General features: G+C 35.8%; 1 protein-coding gene across 1 annotated transcript in view; it reads right to left on the bottom strand.

Moving 5' to 3' along the window:
• Window positions 1–2,805: 2,805 nt before the first annotated feature.
• The window catches only part of LOC110371133 (O-acyltransferase like protein), a 32,323-nt gene continuing 17,056 nt past the window's right edge, over window positions 2,806–18,072 (bottom strand). Inside the window, exons 6-13 of the mRNA XM_064041214.1 lie at window positions 17,181–17,268; window positions 12,799–12,965; window positions 12,180–12,365; window positions 7,238–7,417; window positions 6,472–6,622; window positions 5,739–5,919; window positions 4,981–5,123; window positions 2,806–4,575 (exon numbers count right to left, since the gene is read on the bottom strand). Of these exons, the coding sequence (XP_063897284.1) occupies window positions 4,363–4,575; window positions 4,981–5,123; window positions 5,739–5,919; window positions 6,472–6,622; window positions 7,238–7,417; window positions 12,180–12,365; window positions 12,799–12,965; window positions 17,181–17,268 (1,309 nt within the window). The 3' untranslated portion in view covers window positions 2,806–4,362. The remainder of the gene's footprint in view (window positions 4,576–4,980; window positions 5,124–5,738; window positions 5,920–6,471; window positions 6,623–7,237; window positions 7,418–12,179; window positions 12,366–12,798; window positions 12,966–17,180; window positions 17,269–18,072) is intronic.

Raw genomic sequence — 18,072 nt, forward strand, 5'->3', positions numbered from 1 at the left:
CAGATGTGATAGCAAAGGTTTGAAGGAAACAAGATAAACAAAAGAGTTGTACCTAGGAAAGTGATGAGAGACTAAGTGAAGGGTGGGCGTTTTGGGAGCTGTTACTATACTGTTACTGTTACAGTCTTTTTATCGTCCCACTGCTGGGCACAGGCCTCCTCTCACACGGAGAAAGTTTGAGCACACGGAGAAGGATTTTGGGGGCTGTCTTTTGTAAATTTCTGAGGTTCAAAGTGCTGTTTGACCGCCAAGTTTGAATAAACGATTTTTATTTTGATTTCATAACTTCTCCAATATTCATCACAGTATTGAAATTTTCGGTGCTTGTCATCAGTAGTATATCAGTGACACTTCGCACGTACATATAACCTGCCGACCCCCATTATGTGATTAATTACCTAATTTGTCATTAAAAAATATCTAACATTGTAATGAAAAAAATGCCAAAAACTCTACAGAACTTCTCCAATATTCCCCACAGTATTGAAATCTTCGGTGCTTGTCATCAGTAGTATATTTATTTATCCATTATATTCATATAATATTATATTCATATTAAAAAAAAAAACATACAAAAATTGTCTTACGCTTCCAAATTAAAAAAAAAATGCCAAAAATCATTCTTCATAACTTCTCCAACATGGGGAACCACAGTATTGAAATCTTCGGCGCTTGTCATCAGTAGTATATCGGCGACACTTCGCACGTACAACCTGCCGATCCTCTATTATGTGATTAATTAATTTGCCCGCATTCCCTGTACGTACAGAGGATTTGAACCCTTTTGAACCTTGCCTTGATGTGAATGATATGGAAATTGGGTTATTTTGGTGCAGTGTGACTATTGATTCATTTAGGTGAAGATCAGAATCATGTGGGGTCAATGCAATGCAATTCATTTATTTCGGCCCAGCGTTTCTTTTACAATATATTCAATGTAGCTGGTTTGGAAATAAACGCAAAATAGTAAAGTTTTAAGTGGACTGTATTTGGTTGGAGGATGGCTGGTTATCGCCAAGAAGAGAACGAGCGATGTGTAGGCAATTAAGGATATGCACGCGTACCTGGCTCTCCAACGTTGGGCTTCACAAGATGGCGGCAGGCGGCGGTCTTCCCGATCACACAACACAATAGTCACGTTCACACCCGCGGGCGGATTATCACAATAGTTCGCTATCCTACAGTAGGACATGCGACACGGGAGAAGCACGAGTACTTCCTCTCGGCGATGCGTTTACTTCCAGGCGGTTACAGCAATATGGAGCCACGGAGCGCGAGCGCGTGTCACTCTCACTCGCCAGGCGTGCGGAACAGAACAGGAGCGGGAAGCAGGGGAGGGGGTAGCATCGCTCGTTTGAATTTAGTCAAACGCAGTACTATTACATTATTTGGATGCGTGGACGTAGTCCGTGAGATAAAATATAGATGGCGCTACCAGTGGTTCTTGTCATCAGTGGTATATCGGCGACAGTTCGTACGTACAACCTGCCGATCCTCTATTATGTGATTAATTAATTTGCTCGCATTCCGGTAACGTACAGAGGATTTGAACCTTTGAACCTTGCCTTGATGTGAATGATATGGAAATTGGTGTATTTTGGTGCAGTGTGAATACTGGTTCAATTACCGAAAGTCGAGTTCAGTTACAGAAAATGGCTTCATGACTGATGCCCCAATTCATATTAAGGCTCTCTCCGAGTTTCTGAACTTGGTTAAAAAAATACAGAAAACACTTTTTTATTTGATTTGGGCAAAACTATGTCAGAATGGAGTACATTTACTTAATGTAATTCACACAGTACTCTAAATTAAACTATTATCAATGTTATTTTAATTAAAAAACTTTACTTTTTGGCATAGATGACTTCATGTTCAAATGCCAATGAAACCTAAAGCGAACACTACAAACTGCACCCAAAATATGTCAACGATTCATAAAAACAGCATTAAATCTACAGACCTTACCGTGATATCCTTATGACATAAAACATAGATCCTTAATCAGTCTGTGTACGTGTTCGGTAGCATATATTGACGTCGTTGATAGGTTGACATACAAAATATTATATACGAGTATATTGATTCTGCTACCAACAGTTCTGCATATTGATGGAATTTGAGCGAAAAATGGAAGGTGAAAATGTGGTGTTTTGAAGCGGTTTTGTGAGGATGGGTGTAGTGTGATGAGGATGTAGATTAATAGTGTTTTTGTTTTTATTTTTTAGGGTTCCGTACCTAAAGGGTAAAACGGGACCCTATTGTTTTCGCTCCTCTGTCCGTCCGTCTGTCACCAGGTTGTATCTCATAAACCGTAATAGTTAGAAAATTGCAATTTTCACAGATGATGTATTTCTGTTGCCGCTATAACAACAAATACTGAAAACTAGAATAAAATAAATATACAATAAACGTGATTTTTTTGCTCATCTTTGCTCTGGTACGGAACCCTTGAAAAGTTGAATAAATATCTCAACTGGGAACACGAGGAAGTACATTAGAGTAAAAGCATATTATATTATAGTGTTAGTTATTAAAGAGAGAATCTACAGGTGTGCGACACTATATTTATTTGTCATACAAATGTTTATGCTGTACCACTCGTTCAAATAAACAGTTACAAATTAGTTTATAAACTTTCGCAACTTCTACAAGTATACATAATCGAGACTTATGAAGTACCAAATTGTCTGACTTTTGTCTATTATTACAATGTCTTTCAAAGGTTATCAAAACAACAATTTATAAAAAAATTTATTTATTAAGTACAAAAATACATCATTGTAATCTATTTTATTTAACACTATGTACAAAGTCTTCCTATCTTTACAATCTTAATACATTTTCTTAACATCTATGTATGTACTTTAATACACTGATTTTCATAGACGGAACCATAAGGGCACATCTGTTGTCTTCATAATGCTATGGTGTATCCCACACTACATCTAAGAATGCTTCGATTCCATATAGACTGTAATTTTTTTTTACTATTTTTAAGGCGTACGATCGTGCCATGGTAAGATTTTGAAAATCTTCATTATTATCTAAAAAAAAACGCTGTTTCGTGGTTTAGTAAAAAAAAACGGCATGTTGTAATGCAATTGGCTCTTAACCAGATGATTTGTTTAAACTTTTAGTTATTATCAATTTTGTGGGACACAAAAGAATAAATGAAAGTCACCAAAAGTCCATTAGTGGAAGTTTTCAGACAATGATGAGGATATAATCTTAAAAGGATACAAATAAAAATCGCGATTTTCTCGACTCCACATACGCGTTATGGTGCGCGGTAGTGTGAGATCCACCTAAAGCTATTACATACAAGACTTTTTGATGTATATCGTACAAGCTGTGCCCTTATGCCAACACGGATTTGTTCAAAACTATTTTAAAGCTTGATAAAGTAGAGTCAAAATGACAAACTTCATTCACTAGAAATAAGAATATAAGATCAACTACATTTAAAAAAAAAAATTGATTGACTGATTATTGTAACATTTTTTGTAAGGTACTTGGTGTTTCTTGGTTTCACAAGCTTATTATCCTAATATCTCTAAAATCTACTTTTACCTACTAAGGACATTTACACATCCGGCTGCAGCGGCTGTATTTTTTCTGCTGGCAAAACTGTGTAAAGGCCTTCAGTAACAATCCTTAAAAATCTCAAACTAAAGAATACAAAGCAGTGCTTACAAAAATCGTTCAATCAGCAAGTGAATCTAAAATTAATTTTAATAATCTCCTTTTATGAAGACAATTTATGCAAAAGCCTGAAATCTCCAAAACCAATTAAATAACTAGAAAAGAAAATATTCAGTGCTCATCATCATACTTCCAAAAAAATATCTACAGCCACAGAATAAAGATGTACAGTTGTAAAGCTACGTACGGTAGACTGCACATCAGTGGTAACTGTCATGCACCTTAACTCAATAGTAATAAGTACGATTTTCCTATAAAACTGTTACCACTGACCTGAAGTTGACTGTACTGAAGTTCGTAAAAATGTCCCTCACACAAGCATGTGCATCGAAGAGCTTTCACCGGCGCTATCGGTGTTGTCAGTACTGAGTGTCGTGCATTGAGCACATGCGTATGTGAGTGACATTGTTACGAACGTTAGTACGTAGCTTCACTGTTTAAAAGAGAATGTATTTAAGCTGTGTTCAAACTAAACTGACTGTTAGCCGTCGAATGTTACGCAATTTATTGTATTTACATACATATTCACTTTTTCGTTCACATCCAACTGATGAAATGTTATGCGTAGCATGCATAGACACTGACATTTGACAGCTGTCAGTCAGTTTGGTTTGAACGCTGCCTTAAACTATGCTACAGCTACGCAAAAAGCGATCTTATCTATATATGCGTAGAGACTGTATTCACAGAGACGTTAGAAATGCCAGGCTTGACATGGTTAGCGTTTGAATCTTCTTTCTCCTTTCGTTCTTGAGGTTTCCTCTTGGGTCCTAGTAGGAGTTTCTGAAGCTGGCACGCTGGGGCTTCCACGAAGAGGTAGAGGGGTAACGCGAAGATGTAGGTTGTTGTTACGATACCGGCGTAGAGCATTATCTGCAAGAAATATAGGTGTTACAATGGTTTCTTACTTAAATAAATAAAAATATCCAAATAATAACTTCTAGTTATCATGATTTTTCTGATTGCAATTAAATCGCTGATTTCTGAGAAGCTCCTTAAATACTTCTTAATTTGTCGGTAGTTAAGCTACACAGTCTAGTTGTTAAATTAATATTTTATTCCTCTACCATCACCCGGTAAATAGAATATAACCTAGACCAAGACTTTTGCTAGATCTGCCACTAATATCATGGCCCGGTTAAGAACAGTGTGTCAATGTCTATTAGGTACTTTAGGTGTGCAGCTTTACCTACATGATACAGGTTCTTTAAATGATACAAGATATTTTAATTTCTGACCTCTAAGATTGGCAAGATTAGCATTAGTATCTATACTCACAGCAGTATAATCAGTAGCATAGAAGGATCTCCTCATCTGTCCTCCATAAGTCCTGAGCACCGTCGCGTGCAGCAACATGGCGCAGTATGACATCCTGCCCAGGGGTTGTAGGGGACCCCATTCTACGGAGGCCACATAGATTCCTGGGAAATCAAACTCCTGTTAGGTTCGGTTGAAAATCATAGTTAGGAAGTAGCTATCTGGTGTAATACTGAGCTGGATCTATTTAACGCAATTATTCCTTTTTATTTTATGTCAATAAATGTTATTTGTTTCTTCTTCTTTCTTTTTTTTAAACTATCTCTGCATATGCTGTATATAGTCAAGTTTTCTCTTTCCGGACGTGTCGGATTGCCGTCCCATCGGGTTATGAGAGAGAAGGAATAGTGAGTGCACCTGTGTCTTCTCAAATGCTCGTGCACTACAATATGCCCTGCGCAGCTGGCTGATCTCCTTAATTGAGAACAGCCCCTGTGGCTGAAATCGGCCATGGACGCCATTATATAGTCAAGTTTCTATACATATAACCTTTAATTTTCAACCCTCATTTCATTTTAATTATCATTCATTTCAAACAAAATTTACTATTTTGTTCTCAACTTAGGGAGACAGTTTCTGTAATATACTTTTAGGATGTTCTTTTCAATTTACGATTTTAGATATATGTAGATAGCAGATACTTAAGATAAAGAAGAATTAATAACCCTAGCTAGACTAGAACTGATCTAACCTATGTTAATTAAAAACAATATACTCACTATTACACCTATAAAAGTAACCAATGATGAACACACAGATAGCTAGAGCGAAGAAGTTCTGGTTCAAAGCATTGAAGATGGCTGACTCGAAGGCTGATGCCTCACGGTGGTGCAAGTCCCATCCCATGAGGACGGTACCACCGGCCACGGGGATGGAGATGAGACAGAGGAGCTTCATCCACTGGAAACAGATGAGGAGTGGTGTAGAAATGATCTTTAAGGGTTTGTAGGTAAGGTTGAAAGTCGTATGTAGCACTTTGATATTAGAAGTTTTTGATGTTGTTCAAAAAACTGATATTCAATCATCGTATGATGATTGTCATCAGTTATCAGTTTATCAGAAAAAACATGAGATTTATATCTACTTGATGTGAATTCTGCATGTACACATAACTAGTCTTACACTACTTGACTTATTCCTAATTGAAAACTAACCAATGTTTAACTTGTAAACATTTTCTAGGAATTTATGTATTAAAATGGATAAATTGTGTTGACTTTGTTGAATAAGTATTTCGAAATTAAAATATATTGCGGGCCTATAGGTGCAATAAAACTATTTAGATGACTTTGCATGAATATAATTGACAATTCTATCTATTTAGGTAGAAAGTTTTTCGTTAGGTACATAATTATAACTTTTGAAGAACCTTAGATTATTTATTTAAAACTGTGAGAATTGTATTGTATGAAATACAAAAGTACATATTTTTGAAAACCTTCCAATACTTACCATAGATTCTCTAAGATCCCATTTCTTCTGCTGCGCCTTGTGATAGAAGTACGCAGTTAGTACTCCTAGATGATAACCAGCCCAATTGCCTTGAGCAGACACATACGCATGGTAAAACGTATCATTGTACCCGAAAATATCCCTTATAGACCTGGAAACAAAGTCGAATATTGTAGAGCAAAAAGTTAAGGAGATAAGGTGTTACAGTTCTGGGTGTTGGGGAAGTTATGAGCGAAAATTTTGGATATCTTTCGAAGTCACGTTCAAAAATAATGTGTGTCACGATTTCTATTATGGCATAAGCAGAGATTGAAGTACTGTTAGTATATTTGTGTGAAAATACTTCAAGTGAGGGTTAGGGCTTTCTTTGACTTGAGGGCCCGTTTAAGATTTGTTGGTGAGCGTTTTTATGATAGCCTCATTTTAGAAGTCGTTGATTTTAAGATATTTTGTCAGTGAAATTAAGCAATATAATGTCAGTAATATGAAGTGAAAAATAAACATACATGCACGGTATGAATATTACTTTGTAAATGAAAAAAAAAAAACAATAAGCAACTCCGAAATCCATCTAATATTATAAAGCTGAAAGTTTTAACTTTTGTTTAGCCGTTGTAATCTCAGGAACTGCTAGTCCCATTTCAAATAATTTTCAGTGATAGATAGCCCATGTATCAATAAAGGCTATGCTATGATTACGCAATGTAGTTCCCACGGGAAGCGGGAAAAACTGACGAAAACTAGAAAAACAAATCAAACTACTTACTCCGGGAATATGCTGACCCTAATCGGTAGTAGGTTCATAAAGTAGCTCTGCAAGAAGGGTATGAGAAGACTGATGACCATCACGGCTGACAGCACTGGTACCCCACTCCTGGGCCATCTCCAGATGATAAGGAGCACGACCAGCGTTATGAGGAAGAGTTGGGTGTCGGTGCCGAGGTACCTGGAATGAAAAGAGTTTGAAGGTAAATGTTTGTTTGAAAGTTGTCATGGTTACAAGGTTTTATAAAAGCACACGTGAAAATATCTAAGTACCTGAGGAATTTTGAATAACTCAAAATGTCAAACTATGTGGATTTTGTACATTCTGGTATTATGCCTTTTTGTGGATATTAGGTATTATTATGGGTATAACTGAAACTATTTTACGAGAGACCATTTATCGCCTATTCAGTTGTATAGGTTTTTGTAAATGCCTGTTTACATACTTAGGTATTAACAGGAAGATAAAATAAAGAAAAATGCGTCATATGTATGCGTCATGTACCTACGCGAATAAAAGATTTGATTTTAAGCAAAAAACATATATTTCTAATTCTATTGTATTATTATTGCTTGCAAAAGAAATAAATAAAGCTGTTAGCGTGAAAGTAAATACTTCTACAAACGAGTTCTTCAAGGAGCACTTCTAAACAGTTGTTTAAACTATTGTCACTTTTTAAACCATGTCAAGGAAATCTCATTTATTTGATTACCCCCCAAAAGCGCACGAAAAATATAAAGATACCATCTTTCTTAAAATTTCTCAACTCTAATTACGAATGCAACTGAAACTTGCCTTGGACAAAGACTATATTTACTCTAAATTGCGCAACAGTTGTAAAATAAACCTTGTGACTTGCGCAATAAGACTCAAATTGCTCATGATGTGTGCTCTCAATATTTGCTTTATTGTCGTAAGTGGTAAGAAAATCTGTCGAATGATGAAATGTATGGAGGTCAAGGGAAAAGCGAGAAACCGCCGTGGTGATTGTTGTAGGAAAAAAAAAGGAAAATAAAATCATGGTTTCTATTGGCGTAGTTGATTTTTCTATTCTATTTAAATTGTCCTTCAGATGGAAATTCGGTCATGGTACGTGGCTAATATTGACTGCTTCACTTACAATTTCTTAATAGATAATTTGATTTAGTGCGCGTAGTATTAAAAGTGTAGCTAAAAATAAGCTTTTGGGCTCACTTTAAACACCCAAAATAATATAGGTATTTGAATTTTTCCCGAGATACCTGCTTGACAAAAAAAAAAAACTATTTCCTTCACTCTAAGTTTCATCTTAAACGGTTCAACCATTGTTAAGTTATAAGTAGGTCTAAGTAACACGACTTTCTTTCATTTTTATGTCTAGAAGTAATGGAAAAATAACAACCAAAACCCATCAAGAGAATTTCATATACCTCAACAAAAATACTAATATAATTCCCAATTTCCTTTTTTTCCATTACTTACGTAAAAACAATGATAATATTAGGTATGTTACATAACAGATGTCTAGCTGTCTAATCAGATTTCGGTTAGTAAGGCCATGCCGTCTAGACAGACAGAAATGAGACTGTAATCTCGGATAGCGAAAAAAAGTAGATTACATTTGAAAAATTAGCACTTCCAGATATTGTGTTTTTTTTTTCGAGATAAATCTGTTAAGTAATGTAGATTGTAGGAGCTGGTGGTTAAGTAATGAATAAAGTCTGTTTCAGTTATACATACATATAGCTAAGTTAAATCTATGTTTTTAACTATAACGATAACTAAACTAAAACCATTTAATCGGCGATTTAACAGCTGAAAATGGTTCGGTTATCATCATAGTTAAATGGTGCAACCCACCGTAAGTTTGTTGTTTGGATTTGTCTCCATTGAGTTTTGCAGTATTACAGTAAATAGGTTTGTGTTTAAAATGGTTTAACGACAACTAGCTTCCGACACCGGTTTCACCCACACCCTATTGAAACTATTTCATACACTTTCATCACCTTTCTTAATAATTCAATCGTCGGGACTACTCTAAAAAGTATTAAAGTCTTTAATTAAGTTTTATTAATCTTTATCAAAAAGTAATTCCCAACTATTACACCTACTTCAAAAAACTACACACTGGCATACAATAAAGTCATTACCGAACAGCATAATTTTGTTGTAAGCGTAAGGTTTGCACGAAGGAAGACATTCGTCATAGCCAAGACTGGTTGCATCGTGTTGGGTAAGTGACGTTTCCTAGCATACTATAAATCATTAAGGATGCATCTACACGGTGCAAGTAGCTTGCGCATATTGAGGCACATGCGCAGGTTAGAAACGTGCGGGTCCAGCGCCTCGTGCATGTACCAAAGCAAGATACCCATCCGCGTGCTCTTGTCCCTTGTCACCACCTGCACCTTGTAATGAACCCTTAATGCCAGCTACTATATAGATTTTTGGCTGTTACCCTACTAACACCCTAGGTAACACATAGGAAGTGGTGAAGGGCGGGCGTTTTGGGGGCTGTCTTTTGTTTTTGATGTTCGAAAAATGCTGGTTTATCAGCCTAATTTGAATAAACGATTTTGAGTTTGAGTTGACCCTAAGTTGCATCTGTTAAGTTCTTTTTCTAATAGTTTGGAGAATAGCGAAGTTTAATACTGGTTCTGACTGTCATTTAATAGGTATCTTTGTCAGTCGTTATGAGTAGTCAGAAAGTTTGACAACCAATCTTTAGGTACATCATTTAAATTAACAGTTAAGTATCAAGTTGTGGTTAAACTGAATTTCAATTGCTTGATAGTTAGGTAAATAAAACGAAAGAATGGAACTGTCGAAATACTGTTGTTTGATAAAGTCATATAATTATACAAAAGTTAAAAATTTACTAATTAGCACTGTAGTTAATTTTCGTGTTATCTTTAATCATCATTTACTTTGTTGGTATAAAGCAACAATTTGTAAATATTCAAGTTATTTTGGTAACAAGCAGTTGTAATGTTTGTTAAAATATAATAAATATTTGCGTAATTAGGATCTAATCGTATCTTTTATACGTTTGTTTTAATGATGAAGTGATTCCTTTCACCAAGTGTCCTTGAGAAATATGATTGAAATAAAGTAATTTACTTTTGAAGACTCTATTATTTTATTTTAATGATGTACATAGATTATTCTAGCTGAAATGTATATCTAATTCATGTTTTTATATGGCTAGTCCGGGAATTCCGGTATCCTCAATATACTTTCTATAGCATATAAACAGCTACTCATCATCCTCCGAGCCTTTTCCCAACGATGTTGGGGTCGGCTTCCAGTCTAACCGGATTCAGCTGAGTACCAGTGCTTTACAAGAAGCGACATATAAACAGCTACTATTTACCTAAAAAATTCTGCTTAAAAATACTGGAAACCTTCGTTCCGCGTGATCGCCTTAGCATTAAGCGCAACAATTTCACGGACTTTACAAACAAATTGCCACATTTCAGTTCACGCATCTCTGATTATCATAAGCTGTTTCCTTTTTCCTTCGAGTAATTGTTTATTTGAAGCAGACTATAGACTAAATAGTCGGCCGACAGTTGCTCCGATGGTTGGAAAAAATTTTTTTTAAGCAAAATCGTGAATGCAACCAGTTGCTCTGATTGTCGTGTTTTTTTTTTTTTAAATCGTGAAATCAATTGCTGGGCAGTTTGTTCTACCACTTCGTCTTCAAAGCAAAAATACATAGGAAGTGGTGAAGGGCGGGCGTTTTGGGGGTTGTCTTTTGTTTTCACCTTCAAAAAGTGCTAATTTTTGGCCTACTTTGAATAAACTTTATATTTGAATAGACTTTTATCTTTATGTTATCTTATTTTTCACAGTTTTTAGTCTATTAGTGGCCATGTACCTGATCGTTGTTATGTGCGTATTACCATTTATTTCCATACTGATTTATGAGCCAGAACAAACTATCGGCCGACGAAAAGTTTGCAGTGTGTGTATACTCATTTGAAGTTTAATGTTCTTATCATTTGCTAGGGTTCGTTGACCGTTATGGCTGTTGAGTTTTTAATTGGTGTTACGTGTTTTTAAGTATGTGTTGTAAAGCAATTTACAGTTATTTGCTAAGCTTATATATGTAGGTGTTGGGAGTCTGATGTCATATGAAAAAAAAACGTCTGTACTCAGGTCCCCAAAAGACCAGAACTGAATCCTAAAAATATGAGGAAAAGATCAGGTAGGTGTTGATAAACGGAAGAATAAAAGCCTACTTATAAAAAAACCGATAGTGTTTTGTTTCTCTTGAAGAAATGATTAAAAATAGGTAAATAATGTTGGTCTACAAAAATGTAAAATGTGAAATCCCAGTGACAGTTATTTATCTCTAACGAGGAAGGAATTTATGTAATTGCAATCACTCATTTTATGTTTGTAAACAATATTTTGCGAGCATACAGCTTTTCGATAACCTTGTCACCTATTCGGGCATTTTATTTTTCTGTTTAAATTATAACAGTAGGCATTACAACATATTAAGTTATCATGAAGTATGTGGTTAATCAAGTAATGCGACAGTTCTTAATAAGATAGATTTCAGGTTTTTGGCTTTACAGTATCCCGGATTTTCGTTGGACAGGTGTAACAATCACCTACTTCCAATCTCCGGGCTGTTTTGTAAAGGTTTTTTAATCAAGAAGGCGATTTCGACCTGACCCAGGAAACCCCGTGCACAGTAATAACGCTTATCGAACACTTGATCAAGTAAACTAAACTGAACTTGTTCCAGTACTAATCCATTACTTACCTTATTCTTCTTACCGAGTGGATTGCGGATTTATTCACTTAAGAAGCCCAAAGAGTCCCAAATTCGCTTGACAGCCTATGTCACAGAACCTGGCGTAACATGTTGAACCCCAAGTGTCTTAGAAACAACAGCTTTTTTTTTGTCTGGGACCGATAGCGTTCAAACATCAATTAATATTTTACTTACCAAGCCTGAGGCAAGCACAGATGCTCAAACGGAAACAGGTTAGGGCTGAGGATGACCAGCTGCCACCAGTTCATGCGGCACATATCTCGCTCCCTCTTCACTACCGCGTCCCACATGGGGCCTGAGCCCATGTGTGGGACCCATGTCATAGCTAGGCCCATTACTACTAGGACTGCTGGCATTAATCTGTGAAAAGAAGAAGTATGTTATTACTGGTCCTGCATAAGTTTTCCATAGGGGCGGAGTAGAGGAGTTGGATTATACCCATGGGGACATTATGAAACAACAAAACACCGAATATTCGTAGAAGATTTTGGAATGGTGTGCAGGGGATAGACGAGGGCTGCGTAAGACCGGGATAGTTGGCGCACTTTGGAAGTTCAACAGTGGACGGCCGTATGGTTGGTATGATGATGATGATGTTTTCATGTCAAGTTAAGTGTGTTTTAAAATTTGTTTAAAGTTGTGTGGCCAATTCAGATGACATTTTGTACGGAGATAGATATGGAACAAGGTTAGATTACGTATGCTAGCTACACTTTCTTCTATGTTTATCTCAATTTTGTCATGTATGTGAACTAGTTCCTTCTTTCATTAGTACATTCAATTAGAAACATACCTGAGCCATCTATTAACAAGAGCCATAGGCACAGTCTTCAGGGTAAAGGGGTGGGTTTCAGCATACACCAGCATCTTATACGCCATGAGAAACCCTCCCATCACGAAGAATATCTGCACGATGACGCGAGCGTTGAAGAGCAGGGCTTTGAAGAAATCGTCGTAGGACTGGAAAGATGAAAATAATTGAAGTTGATTTACGTAAGAAAAAAATTGAAGTTGGTTAAGATATTATTCAATAGCTTTTATACTAGGGTTCCGTAGAAACTTCTCGTACCCGGATAAAATATAGCCTATGTCACCCGGGGATAGTGTAGATTCTAAGTAGTGAAATATTTTTTCAAAGTGGTTCAGTAGTTAAGGAGCCTTTAGAGGAGGGTACAAACAAACAAACAAAAACAAATTGTCTAATTTAAAAATGTAATTATTAATAGGTTGACAAGTTTAGATAATTACCCAACTCAAATTCTATGAAGTAAAACAAGGTTTTTTATGACGGAAATAATATAAATTTCTTTAATAAGTTAACCATTCTCTTAAATATTAAATAGTAATTTGTATTACCATAATTATCTTTATGGTTTTGATAAAGCTTTTGTAACAAAAATCTATAAAACCATTTCAAAGGTCTCTCCACGCTCTAAATAATCAGACCATCAAAGCAATCACTCCTTCAGTGTATCAATTAATATAAAAGATTATTATCAATAAGATAGCAGAAAAGTTTAATTAGTACCCAATTGTAAATGACCATGAATAACCTTAACTAAAGTACCATCATTATTAAAATTACCTTTTATACTATTACAAAAGATTCACATTCATTCTTACCAAACAAATGTTTAATATGATGCAAAGAAAAAAAACACATATCGATCAATAAGGCTTAAAACTTCGGTGTTGTAGTTTGATGACGAAAATAAATAAAAAGTCTACCATATACGAGTATGTATTACTGACCTCCTTTTAGATATAATAATGGTTGCAATATATTTTTATTATTAAGTGTTTGTGCTATAGTTACCTCACACTATGTGTTTGTTTTTTATGTAAGTATGTTTTTTTTGTGTAAATCTTACTCATTGTAATTTTATAGACATGGTGAGTAGAATTTTTACAGTACGTATTAAGATAAATACGTGACTGTATCTGGCTTTCAACAAAACTTTTCCACGTGGTTTCACCCGCGCCCCGTGGAACTTCTTCTTGTACCCGTATAAAACCTAGCCATTGTTTAGATCAGAGTGTATCTTCCTAACTCAATTCAAACTCAAGTCAAAGAATTGTTTAAATCGCGTCTATAGTTTCGGGGTACTTTAGTATACAGAAACACACAAAAAAATATATCAAACTTATTAGTACCTATAGATAGCACTGTGTAAGCCGACATGATAGGTACAATAAAAGATATAACACTTCTCGGTAGACTTGTAAAAAAGACAATCCACAAAACAGTCTACATTTCTACATTAATCACTTTCGTCTAACTAAGTATGGTTACCAATAGGCGCGCGCGCAACGGAAGCAATTCACTGCATTGAACGATTGCGGTCATTCACTTAGCACATTACTTTGTGGTCAATTGCAGTAATCTTGCAATGAAGTGCATTTAATTTAACTGAATGTACAGTTTTGCTCCAAATTACTAGGTACAGGTAAAACCCACCATGTTCCTTCTTAAGCCTATGTACCAGGGCAGAGGTTTCTCTTTCGCATGCCGCAGCCCTGGTATGCTTTGGCTCTGGTACATAACATACATACATCCCTAAGTTATATTTTGAAGCATGATAAACTGTAGGTCTCAGCTGTAATTTAAACATATTTAGGAGCCGTTACGGGTAGTCAGACGCCAGAAATTCTAACAACCAGTCTTACTAAGGTTTGCCCGGGTAAGAGGTCAGATAGGCAGTTGCTACTTGTAAAGCTCTGGTACTCAGCTGCATCCGGTGAGACTGGAAGCCGACCCTAACATAGTTGGATAGATAGATAGAAAAGGCTAGAAGGATGATGAATGAATTAATCAACCCTTCAATAAATTTCCAGCGATTTTAAAATATGTGACTTTTATTTTCAAAAGCCTACATAAAATGTACCTGTAAATAAAAAAATCTCAGATCTAAGTACCTTATTCTTACCACGACACTTAACCGCGAAATCCACTGACCTAGAGATGTCAACGACCTCTTACGCAACGCAAACCGGTTTGAACTGCATCAAACTAGACTGCTAGTGTTTACCTTTCGTTAATGACGTTTGTTTGTTTGTATTTTACTCGGAAACTACTGAACCGATTCTGTAAATTGTTTTGGTGTTTGAAAAGTACTTTATTTTTGAAGATTCTGGAGTATTTTTGGTATTGATATGTTTAAAGATGGCTAAGTTGTGATAGTTTTTGTGAATCAAGTCTTTAGGGAAACCGACATTTTGAACGAAAAAGTTTTTATACTATTCGTCCGTTTTAATTGCAGCATGAATCTGGTCTACTTAATGTACCTTGAAAAATGCTATGTACATTTTCAAGGCTTCAAATCTATGGGCATAAACAATTCCATCTAAATTGTTTTAGCGGTTTTACCTTGAGTGCGTAGTAAACTAACACTTTCAATTTTCATTTAAGGACAGTGTACTTTAAGTAGGTGCGCATAGTTATAATTGATTCTTTACCATAATTATAGAGGTAAACCTAATTTGACTGCACATTGGTAGGCTGTCTTAATGTTGATAATTATCTTAACCTTGGCTTGACAATAATGAACTCATTAAAAAAAACTGACCAAGTGCGAGTCGGACTCACGCACGAAGGGTTCCGTAAAATTATTTATAAAACGGACAAAAAAATCACGTTTGTTATATGGGAGCCCCCCAAAATATTTATTTAATTCTAGTTTTCAGAATTTGTTGTTATAGCGGTGTAGTGAAAATTTCAGCTCTCTAACTATCACGTTTCATGAGATACAGCCTGGTGACTGATGTACGGATGGACGGACGGACGGACAGAGGAGCAAAAACAATAGGGTCCCGTTTTACCCTTTGGTTACGGAACCCTAAAAATGGTAATAGTATAGTCTCTTAACAGTGACATAATTTTTCAAATACTTTGTTGGAAAAAGGCTAGGCAGATGACAAAAGTGCGCTTTCTTCGTTAATTAATAAGCCTTGTATCAATCGCAATTTTATTTATAAACATAGACGAGTAGGTATCTCACATTCAATTCATATTGCCCACTGCATTTAACGCAATACTGCATAAATAGTACCTGCTAAGCTATTGCAAGCAACCTGTTTTACTTAACTAATGCAAGGAGTAGTGCACACGATCTTACATTTCCTGCGATGAAATAGGTATGCGGTGTGTAAGGAAATAGTAGAGTAAAGTATTTTGTATTGAAATTACTTTTATGTTGTAAAATTGAAGGAACAGACCAGATTATCCCCTACTTACCTATTAAAAGACAAACAATATGAAGAACAACTTTTAAAGATATTTTTGTAATGCATTTCTGGGGTCAACTAAATAATATTTTATGAACGCAAGTAATCCCAAACCTAGGTACTATCAAAAGTACTCTTTTTTTTCTTATTTGACGGAAACGCGTTTTATTCATATTGTTTACTATTTCCTACGATTCCCTCCGCGTCTCGAGGAAACCTCTTCCAGCACTAAGATAAAAAGTAGCTTCTCCCAAGATTTGCGTATTCAATCATACCCACAGACGAGGGACAAACACTTCAGCTTTACAATAAAAGAATGTATCTATAAGATGGTATACATGAGTTAACCGGTTTACAAATAACACTATAAATATGTAGACATAGAACCATAGCAAGACTTTGGCATTTACTTTACACTGGCACTAAATTGCGAAAGCCTAACTGAAAGGAATATATACCTAACTAAATGCAGTTGTATCTGTTATATTATTGCAAGCGGTGAGTAATATAATGCATTAAATTGTGAAATCGTAAAGTGTAGTGTTAGTTTATTTGTTGAGATGTCACAGGTTTATAAAGATAAAGGATGAAATAAATCAATAGAACCAGTGTGCCTAGCCAAAGATTGCTTTACCTGACTGCGCTCAAAAGCGGGTTATAGTTTTTAGGTGTTTAAGTTTGTATTTATAGACACTAACAGCCTTACTACAAGAACACTAGTCTAAAAAAAGTGTGGGTGCAAAACGGACCCTATTGCAACGTCATAATCTGTCAACAACTGTTAGACAGGTGGTCAACAGACGTTTAAATGTTTTTGTGGTACGACGGTAATAGATTGTTCTTCTGTGTAAGGAAGGAGTCATAAAATTACATAGGCTAACTTACTTATTCAGTTGGTCGCTTGAAGGAGGAACCTCCAGAAGAATAAACGAGTATATAATTATCACTTACATTTTCAATAAACTCAGGGTTCGCCGTGTAGCCGTAGCCGATGAAGATCATTGAATGAAGTCCAAGAATCATCACCATGGTGTAGAATCTGTAACAAAACAATACCTGTATAGCCATGTTTTACCCCAAATCTTCGGAACCAATTGAAATGGGGAACACAAAATAGTCTAGAGCCTCAGAAAAGGAAAAACATGGGCTGCTTTTTATCTGGATACGCAAAGTACATGGTTCCCAGAGAACGTGAAGCCGGTGTTTTATAAAATAGTTAGAGCATCATTCTAATTGAAAAGATTACTGACTAAAAACCGTTGTGTTCCGTCGTAGGCCTTTTATGTACAAAGGCCGAACAATCCCGCAGCCCCGGATTTTATTCCATCTCAAATATCTACTGAGTGGACTGTTCACCATTAGGTATATCAACCAGCCTATTTGAATAGCCGTTTAACTTTTGGTAAAGGTGAGGATTAAATTTACCTAGGTACTCATTCATAAAGGTATGCCTATTCATATATTCGATAGACATCAGTCAATTAGCCATTCAAAACACTAAAATATTTATGCCCACATTAAAATTATACCTACCTACAACCTGCATAACAGTTAATGCTATGTTATAGCCGTCATATCGTGGATGCATCGATTACCAACGACCGCAGAGCCACCGCGCAATCATGTCGAGCTTAATCACCAGGGAATATTTTGTCAATATTTTTCAACAGAACTTTAATCATGGATGAAAATGTGACTGATTGAGGTGGTGGGCAATGTGCCAAGTTTATTGAAAAAAGCTATTGCAGCAACAAAGTTTTGTGATTGTATGTCATTTTCATTAGATGCTGTAGTAGTCTCTCAAGAAACGACATAATAGTGGCGTCTTAGCCGGGAAATTTGG

The sequence above is a fragment of the Helicoverpa armigera genome, chromosome 24 (assembly GCF_030705265.1).
Source record: "Helicoverpa armigera isolate CAAS_96S chromosome 24, ASM3070526v1, whole genome shotgun sequence".
Classification (NCBI taxonomy): domain Eukaryota; kingdom Metazoa; phylum Arthropoda; class Insecta; order Lepidoptera; family Noctuidae; genus Helicoverpa; species Helicoverpa armigera.